The sequence below is a fragment of the Barbus barbus genome (assembly GCF_936440315.1).
Source record: "Barbus barbus genome assembly, chromosome: 45".
In the NCBI taxonomy this organism is placed as follows: domain Eukaryota; kingdom Metazoa; phylum Chordata; class Actinopteri; order Cypriniformes; family Cyprinidae; genus Barbus; species Barbus barbus.
The window spans coordinates 14,139,622-14,150,189 of NC_136723.1; the positions used below are offsets into that span (position 1 = coordinate 14,139,622).

Below are 10,568 nucleotides of genomic sequence, written 5' to 3' on the forward strand. Positions count from 1 at the left end.
TGAACTCAAACTTTCAAGGAAAATAAAGACTTTTTAAATTAAAAGAGAAAGCTTTGTTAGTAGCTTAGTGATGTTGACCTTAAAGTTGTGATATAGTAGTTTGTTTATAGCCTAGGTTTTTACTTCTGGTGATTTTATTTAAGCTTCAGAATTCATAAAAGTTGTTAATTTGTGAAGATTATCATAATAAACTAAATTTGTAAGAATCATAAACTTTTCTGGGTTACAGTTAGCATCACCATGGTTCCCTCGACAATAAACTAATCGTTCAATACTTCCTCAATAGCTCTCTCTCAACAAAAACCCAATAGCATTTTTCTATCGGGCAAACCAAAAACCAATGGAAAAATACTATTGGTTAGGGTTTGTTAAGGTAACCAGGGTGAGTTGGCCTTCTAAAATACATAATCACTGCAGCACTATATTGACAGCCATTAAAAATGTATTTTGAGTAAATAAGACTCAAGCAAATATTTTGCAAATATAAAATTTTTCCCAGCATGCATTTAACTCCTCAGCTGCTAGCTACCCAGTTCCTCTCTTTCATTTTCCGTTCTCCACCAGTGCCATAGGTCTCCTCCACTCACAGGAAGTGCAGCACTCATTTACAGCTTGAGTTGTAACTTTTCTATCAGTGTTCCTTTGTGGCCAAGATGCTTGTTTTGTGTGTTTCCCATGTTCTTGAGATGAAGGGCATATTTCCTGTCTTCTTCCTGTCTCAGTATAACGCCTATAACTGTAGTCGTGGATTTGGGACTAATACAGTTTCACTGAATAATACATGTGTCTTTGAAATAGCATAATTGATATCAATTATTCAACCATGTCTCCAGCATTGTGTTACGTTTCCAAAACTTCCTGCTGAGAACGTAATGGACATAGAGGTCACGTTGGTCTCAAAATTTCAAGAAAATTTCAAAACAGTTGTGTTGCAAGACTGAAGCCTCGTGTAATATACTCTCTAACGGACAGGACGGATGCTTTTCTTATCGTTGGCAGTTTAACGTGACTTAAATTTTTCATCTGTTGGAAGTTATTGTGATGGGCATTAAAGGTGCGACAGCCTTAAGACTGCTTTTTGCGGCACTTGAGCGGGCACTGTAAACTGCCCTCACGTCAAGTGTTTTTGCGTTTGCCATGTGGCAGTAACAAGGTCATTAACTCCACTTCGACGAGAGATAGAAACAGCACAGCAGTCGGATCCCATACCCTCCGTTTGTCAATTTCATGCTCTCTGAACCAAAGGCTGTGAGAAAAAGCTTGCAAAACATCTTGGATGGGGACGTCATAGCTCAGATCCTGCGGTGGCTGCTGAGTGTGTGGGTATATGTTTTGTTGCATCTGCACATTAACTAGTGTGCAGTTCACACTTGGATAAAAATGAGGGAAAAAAATCATAATAAAATGATTCTAAGCTTAAAGAAATTCAAGCAACATTATTACATTTATGTACATTTCCAAGTCTCTGTGTAGTACTGCAGCCAGTTATGATGTAGCTAAATATATATTGTTTTAAGAAATGGATAACGTATTGTACAGTAATTATGTATGTATGTGTGTATATATATATATATATATATACATTCAAACATATTGTTGCCATTGTCATAGACAGATCTAATTACATGAAACTGAATGGTGTGACGTTAAATCAAAAAGAATATTTTGCATGTCACTCTATTCTATATGATTAAATAGTCACACCAAAGGTATGTATACTATAGCATGTAGCATGTAGGTTTAATTCAATAAAACAATATTTATAAATTCAGTACTAATTAAAAAAAAAACCTTTAAGGTGAAATTTTAATGAACTATAATTATAAAATTTATTTACACTAACCATGTATTTTGCTGCTTACATTTCTTTTTGTAATATGCACACACACACACACACACACACACACATATATATCTATGATGCATTTGTGCATGTGTATATCCAGGATAACATTTACAAAACTTTTTCCGAAGTAAAATAATATGGCATTTAGCAAATACTGGATGCTTTTGGTACTATTATTATTTTATGGTGTGATGCTAAAGCATTTAGTTTAACATTCATAATAATTTACAATACTAAATACATTTAATAATAATGTTTTTAAATATGTACATTAAATATGTATGACAAATCTCTTACTATCAGAAGAAATCCTTGATTTTAATGCACCTCTTTACCATCTAAGATTACTTGTTAAAAAATAATAAAATAAAACTAAGCAGGGTCAGGTTTGATTTCATGCAGACTCTAAATATCAGTTGTCTGTGTTTATGCATTGAACAAAGTGATTTTGAAATGGAGGACTTTTAAAGAGTTAGCAGGGCTAGTTATCCTTTTTTAGACAGAGGCTTATAAATGGGCATTACTTTATGACCAGGTGAAATAGATGCAATCAGACACTTGCATGTGAAAGGAGAGAAATGGAGGGAGGCAGCGAGGAGGAGGATGAGGAGGAGGAGGAGGAGAGGGGGTGGTGGCGTGGGGAAGGTCTGAGTGCTGCTCTGCATGATAAAGATGTTGGCGTCGTTGTCGGGACTCTCTGCACGCAGGCCGGATATTACCTCTTTCTCCACATGTCATTCCAACCCATTCCACCAAGACACGCGAGCTGAAGGAGGCTGTCTAACTCCATGAGTCAGAGCGAAATGATTAGCTTTTTATTTAAACCTGCAATCACGGCTACTCAATGCTAACTCTCCCAAGCACAGATAGGAGCTGGCCATCTAGGACAGGGGTTTTCAAACTGGGATCCAGGACCTACACAGGGGCTGTAAGGGGGTGCTAGGGGGTCTGTAAAACATTTTACAGAAACAAAAACATAACAAAATGTATTTTTAGAGAGGTCAATGTTAATGTGTGCACTTAAAGGGTTACTCCGGCGGGCATTGAGTCAGCGGCGCTCCGGCAGGCTAGGGTGAGCCGCGGATGGCGGCGTGACTTCAGGGGGCCGCGGACGGTGGGTGGGCTTTCCCCACAGACCGCGGCGTGACTCCTGCGAATGGCGGGCAAAACTCAGCAAAAAAAAACACTAGAAAAAACTGAACAAAACAAAACGAGGTGAAGGGACGACACTTACTGTATGGTCTGGTCTTCTGTCACGGTGCACACAGCAGGGAGGAACGAGGAACACGCAGACAAGGATGTAACTCAAAATATAGACTTTACTGAAGAAATGGCAGGACAAGGCAAACTCATAGACATCAAACACCGGGGGTAACGAGTAGACCAGACAACATCTCACAACACAGACAGGACTTAAATACTCAGGTAAATCAGACAATTAAACAAACACGGCTAGACAAGAATTAACCAATAATCACACTAGACGAGGACAGGAAACAAACAAAATATGGGCATGGAAACATAGGGAGCACGTGGAAACACAAGACACACACAACAGAGCTCTGACAATACATTTATATTTATTATTTATAATAATATTTTAAAGTGTTCATTTCAGATATGATTAATAAAAAGTAGCTATTTTAGAGAATTTTATTAATAATGACAAGTTACTTAGCCACCTAATAACCATTCTGCACCAGAAAAATAAATAAATATAAATAAAAATGTAAATATAATAAAAAATATATATTTCAATTCTGGAAACAATTATTTTGTAGTCTTTATAATATCACCCTTAATATTTTTCTCACACATTTTAACTTAATGTTGTTTACATTTAGATGCAATCTAAAACTTCATTTAAATTACTTTACATTATTTGTAATATTTTAAAGTGTTACACTCAGAAATGCTTAATAAATAGATATTTTAGAGAATATTAATGTCAACTTGCTTGAAAAATAAATATCAATAAAAATATAAATATAATTAAAATATATTTCAATTTTGGAAACAATTTTGTAATATCACACTTAATATTTTTTTCCTCACTCATTTTTTCCTAACATATTTAGTGGCCCTTGGCATCAAAGTGGTTAAAAATCCTCATGCCAACTCCTGGAGTCAGAGGATAGAGGTCATGTTCTTAATGTTTTAAGACTGTACCACGACAAGCTATAATGTGTATGCTGTAAAATAGGTCAAAGGTAAACGTTGGGGTTATATATTGAAAGACTTGAAAATGTGAGTTTAGATGTGACAATGTCCTTCCCGGTGGCCGTGGTAACTCGATTCACGTGATTAGATTGTTATTAGTATTCCATGAGGCTGATCATCTATTGATCTCCTCCGTCTGTGAGATTTTGAGGACATCAAATACGTGAGGCAAAAGCTGCTTAGTTTGATGCATAGGTCAAGAGGAAGGGAGGGTGGGTTGGATAAAATAAGTGAAAGAAAAAGAACGAGAGAGCTGATGAAGACAAATCTAAGAAAAAATCCTGAGCGTTGCATAGACTAAAAGCAGACAGGCAGAAATTTGGACGTATCCGCTGGTTTTCACTCAAGTCGAGCTGAGCTGCTTAATTTCGGGGAAGAAAAACTCCCGTAACACGTTCATCATCCCCCTCCAGACCCCAGCATCTTCTCCGTTTCTCCTTCCCTCACTCAGTCCGAATCTCTCAATCTCCGGTGGCTTGCCGAAGGGCTTCAGTCAGCCGTTTCTGCTTGGCTACCCTCAGTAAATCAATCCTGCTGATTGGGTCTGCTCTCTGACAGGGCAAGGATCCTGACGAAGACTAAGAGAGATGTATACATGTTGCTCCTGGTTACAGTCACCTGGCTTTAGTGGCTTGGATTGGTGGGAAGGGCTCTAAACGAAAGGGAGATGAATGGGAATGGCGAGGTTATGTTCAGAACGGGCTAAATTAAGTTTTAGGTTGAGAGCGGAATGTGCTTTTCTTCATCTTAGGCCATGACATTTTGAGTATCTATAGATTTGTGGCTTCTGCTTTCAAGTGTGCATGTTTACATTTGCATGCCGGTGTGTATGTTGAGTGGAGCTTGCTGCTTCTCAGCTCTCAGAGTACCTTTGGGGACAGTGTTAAATTCATCAGTCATGCAAATGAATGCAGTTTATGAGTAGAATAATCTACCTCCTGCTCTCCGGAGAACATTGCTTTCAGAGAAGCACCATGACCCTGTACAGATGCAGACCAACCAATCAAACGTACAGCATGATGTTATTTCTGTTTGCAACATGCTAACTTTGTCTTCTTTCGTGTTCACATACATGTATGTGCATGCATTACAGATTTCTGTACTTATTAGCATATTTGTGTTTTCATTCTTTGGCAGGAGAATTTCAACCCAGAGTGCAAATTCAAAGAGAGCGTGTTTGAGAACTACTATGTGACGTACTCCTCCATGCTGTACCGCCAAAGCCAGTCTGGGCGCTCGTGGTACATCGGCATCAACCGGGATGGCCAAGTGATGAAGGGCAACCGCGTGAAGAAGACCAAAGCGGCCGCACACTTCCTACCTAAAGTCATTGAAGGTCAGATCAGGTTTAAACTTGAGACATATTCAGATGCAGAATATAGATGAGCAGAGACTGACATTCCCAGATGGAAAATCTACCTTAAAGGGGTAACTATGTTTCAGTTTCTAGCTGGTTAAAGCTTGTCAGTAGCTGGTCCAAACAGGTGATAAGCTAATATCTAGCTTGCACTAGCTAAGATAATAATGACCAATTTAGACTAGCCATCTTGCACTATCTTGGACCTGATAACCAGCTTGCAATAGCTCAAGTCATCCAATAACCAGTTTAGAGCAGTTAATAACCTGTTTTGACCAACTTATAACCAGCTTGCACTAGCATAGACCTGCTAGTAACCAAACAATCTTAGACCAGATAAGAACCAGCCTAGACAAGCTAATGACCAGCTAATAACCAGGTTCCCTAGTTTAGACCAGCTAATAGCCAGCTTGCCCTATCTTAGACCAGATAATAACCAGCCTAGACCACCTAATAACCATTCTGTACCAATTAATAGCAGCTTACATTAGCTTAAACCAGATAATAACCAGCTTGCATTAACTCAGACCAGATAATAACAAGCTTCGACCACCTACTAACCAGCTTGTGCCAGCTGATGACCAGTTTAGAGCAGTTAATAAGTTGCTTGGACCAGAGAATAACCTGCTTGCACTATCTTAGACCAGATAATAACCAGACTGCTCTAGATTAGGCAAATTAATAACCAGCCTGCGCCAACTAATAACCATCTTAAATCAGCTAACAACTAGCTTACGCCAATTTAAACCAGCAAATAACCAGCTTTCTCTAGCATTGACCAGCCAATATCCAGCTTTGACTATCTCAAGCCAGATAATAACCTGCTTGGACTAGCTAATGATAATCTTAGATCAACTAAAAACCAGTTTTCACCAGCTAAAGCCAGCTTGCACTATCTTAAACCAGATAATAACCAGCTTGCGCTACCTCAGACCAGATAATAACAGCCTAAACCACCTAATAACCATTTTGCACCGGGTAATAGCCAGCTTACACTAGCTTAGACCAGAAAATAATGTGACCAGATAGTGACCAGCTTCGACCACCTAATAACCAACTTGTACAAGCTGATGACCATTTTAGATCCGCTAATAACCTACTTGCACCAGCTTAAACCAGTCAATATCCAGCTTGTACCAGATGTCAAAGATGAGCTTATATCCAGCTTTGACCAGCTTAAACTAGATAATAACTAGTTTGTACCAGCTAATGGCCCTCCCAATATTCAAATTAGTGGTTTTTCAATAGAAGATTCTTTAAGTTTTACATTGCACTATTCAAGAGACTATAACTTCAGTTCCTCTGTTGTTGCTTTAAATAACATCAGTGTGTCATTGTTCTTCTTGTTCCCTCAGTTGCCATGTACAAGGAACCTTCACTGCATGAGCTTGTAGCGGAGCAGAGTCCTCCACGCAAAACCGCAAAGACTTCAGACTCACCGTCTCACCAGAACGGCAGGAAAGAGGCCCCAAGAGCTGATGCTTCATAGCACAGGGGGTACATGCAGGGAGGGTGAGGGACTACATTGACACTGAGAACTCCATTTCCTTCATGCAACGAGGGCAAGAAGAGCTGTGTGAGCAGCTGTAAGCTGTGGGTTTTTGAATGGGGCGAGATCAGACAGCAGCCCCTGGCTCTCTGCATTGAGCGGAGAATCCCTGCCTCTCTCCATCGAACCAGCTCACATATATTTCCACTGACCCGGCATGACACCTGACCCCCCGTATGATCCCATAATCCTCTGCAAAAACATGTTTCTGTGCCCCCAAATGCCCAACTTGAGTTCTCTCACAGTGTCAGACGAAAATGCAAACAATATCCATCCTAACTGAAGAATTCAATGGACTTTTCTTTCCCTACGGTTTCTTTTTGTTTGAATGAAGCGTTTTGGTGTGAGAGCAAGAGCGAGAGAGAGAGAGAGGTTATTATCCAATATCATCATAATGATTCCAGCAGATGAGACCTTTGCTGCTTCATTTTTTTTCCTGCCACCACTTTGCCAAAGGCTGCTCTGTGCCAGTCAGAACTATAGGAAGGTGTACAGTAAAATTAGTTGTTATTGTTATTATTACCATTCAAGGAGGATCCTGTTCTATTGGTCAGCAGGTGTATATTGATTTCTGCTGGGCCGCTGCCAGGGAAGCCAATGGCGTCGTGCAGAAGATGTGATTGGGCAGCTTTTGAAATTAAACATAACTCTGTAGTTCCACTTCTTTCCACTGTCTGATATTCTCAAAAACAACCCGATGATGAAAATAAGTTTAGATTGAATCCACAACTCAAACAAATCTGTTTTTGGTTTAACTGTGGCTACACCTGCAGGCTTGTAAAAAATACAACCAAATTCTCTTGTGATGACTCTATTCATGTTTAATGGCCAGTGTGCATGAAGTGGCATCCGTATCATTGGCAAACGAGTGAAGATTATTCGGGGCAGTTGTTTGATAGCTCTTTGATGGAATTCTTACAGGGGATTACATGGAGTCCAGCCATGATTGCCTGAATTATTTACTCCTGTTCCCGGGAACGTTCAGCTCGTTCAAGCAGCTCAGACGAAAGATTTTAATATGCAAATTTAAATTGTGGTGAGCCGATCAATGATGCAGTGTTTGTGTGCATTTAGACGTGAGTATTAGAGTGTGAAAGAGACAGAACGATGTGAAATGAACATCTGCTTCCATTATTTATTTGTGTGTGTGTGTGTGGCAGTCTGGGCACACATGTGTAAACGCATTGGCTCGCACACCACAGTTGATCATTTTAATTGTTTGGTCGAGTCTAGGCATTTTAATCTGCTTGGAGATGTTGACTGATGACCCTCTCCAGATTTCATAATTGACACATAACCAAGATGATGTGGTGTGACATCCAGAATCTCTTTGTAATTCCACAGGCATCTTATCAGTCTACACACACCACACTCCGAAAGTTGTTTGCAATGTGTGTGTCTGAGTAAAGCATTGGTCAACCAGCTTCCAAATGGTGCCCTTTTGTCCTACAGAAGGGACGCATCCTCCTTTTTGATGATGACATCATGCATTTGTGGGCCAATAGCAGCTGCTGGGGGTGTAGAAGGTAAGGCAGAGTGGCTGTAGGTGTGATTCACAACTTTGGTTTTGCTGTTATTCTGTCTACCTGAGAAAGGCCATTTGTTGGTTCTTATTTGTATTTGCATGGTCTTTATGTCCTTGAGCTGTGCCCTAAACACCTGAACAGCAAAAATTAAAAAATTAAATAAATACATAAAATTAATCTTTGACTAACAATATTAAATCAAAGGACTTATTAGGATATTTTGATATAGGATATTGGAAAATGCAACAGGAAGTCAGAAGAATGTATCGTGGATGTTAGTGAGGGTTTGTGCATGTTGCAGAAAGTTTGTGGCATGTTGAAGCATGGTACGTGTATGTCTCTCAATGAAAGTTATTAGCAAGTTGAATATTAAAGTAATATTCCAGTTCAGTTGAACTGAAGATGAAGATTGGCATAATGCTGATTACACCAAAAATGCATTTTAACTTTTTCCTCATTTTCTTTAGAAAAAAAGCAAAACAAATCTTGGTTACGGTGATGCACTTGAAATGGATATGAAAAGGGCAACTTGTTAGATTTTAAAGCAGATATTTGAAGCTTTTAATTTGATAAAACATTTACATTTATTGTTCTGTTTAAACTTATGAATTAAAATAGCATTACAGCTGTTTAAATTACCATTTCTAATCATTTTTATGGTTTTAACGGTTTCGTTGTCATGACAAGTTGCCAAAGTAAAATTTAATACACTTTTATTTTTTTTTTACACTAAAATCATGTTAACATGCAAATTTTTAGAAAGAATATTTTGGGATTTATGAATTTGCCCTCTTCGCTTTCATTGTAAGTGCCTCACTATAACCCAGATTTTTGCTTCTTCTAATAATTTTTTTTCTCAAGAGAAAAGGGGGGACAAGAGAAAATAAATTTTCGTGTTAATCAACATAATGCCACAAGTGCTGTTCATTGCGCTTAACTTGTATTGAGCCTGGAACATTCCTGTAATGTGTAGCATGAGAAAGTCTGGAGAAAGTTTGGTTATGCGAGACGAGATTTGGAATGAAGACGATTCCCTGGCTGCGAGAGTCTGTGAAAATCCTGAGGGCAGCTCGGTGATTGAAGTTAGCTGGTGGAGAGGAAGATGGCTTTAGAGGCATTCGATTATGAGGAGCAAAACCAGAAAATCATTAAGTTGGATTCTTGGAGGAGAACGTGTGCTTTGGTGCTACTGATGACAGCGAGATCCTGTTCTGTGAATTAGATATGTGAATCGCTGATTGAGCAGAAGGCGAGGAACAGATTTCCTCTGAGGATGGGGGGAGGGTAACACGTATGTGCGGTGTATCTACCTGGCCCAAAGGAGACGTTAAGAACACAAGGACGAATGTGGCGCACATATGCCCCCTCATGTGTGCTCCAAAGTCACGCTCCATTTCCGGAGCAATCTCCCCAAACCCTCTCCTGTGTGTCCAGTGGCTATTAACCTTCCCTCCAGCTCTGTGTGTGTGCATGTGTGCGAGTGAGAGAGAGAGAGAGAGAGAGTGAAGTAACGATCGATTGACTCAATAAAAGCCAAACTGGAGAGCAATAGCCCAGCGCTGTGAGCAATAATTTCCCTGTTCAACCGAGGAACCCGAGGACATTAGCAGATGATGAACTGAGAGTTGTTGGTTTTTTTTTTAAGGGACTTTATCCAGTCAGCAAGAAAGCGTTGGAGGACGAGACAACATGGAGATAAACTAACGTTCAGATCGCAAACCCAATTTTGGTATTGTCAAATGGGCCTTGCTCGCTCGCTCCCGCTCTCTTGCTTCTGTCCAGACCTGGTTTGCTGTGAAGTTGCAAGTATTATGGTAGGCTATCAGATCTCTCCTGACTCTCGCTCTCTCTTTTAAATCAGGGCAAGTTCTCAAGGACACATTGAGTCCACCCTCTGTTTCATTTGCCCTCAATTCAAGCATGCAAAAAGAGTGAGACGATCAAGGGAACACTTATGAAATTTTCATGCTGTATTTTTGTGACGAAAAATTTATTTCATACTATCTATCTCAGAGGAGTAAAACAGAACAATATGTGTATATAAAACAAAGAATGATTAAAAAGTAATAT

The 10,568-nt window shown here is 39.5% G+C and overlaps 1 protein-coding gene across 1 annotated transcript in view; it reads left to right on the forward strand.

Moving 5' to 3' along the window:
- LOC306864535 (fibroblast growth factor 11-like) overlaps positions 1-8,640 on the forward strand; it is a 47,479-nt gene extending 38,839 nt beyond the window's left edge. The window contains exons 4-5 of the mRNA XM_079408620.1: positions 5,204-5,402; positions 6,779-8,640. Of these exons, the coding sequence (XP_079264746.1) occupies positions 5,204-5,402; positions 6,779-6,912 (333 nt within the window). The 3' untranslated portion in view covers positions 6,913-8,640. The remainder of the gene's footprint in view (positions 1-5,203; positions 5,403-6,778) is intronic.
- The last annotated feature ends 1,928 nt before the right edge of the window (positions 8,641-10,568 follow it).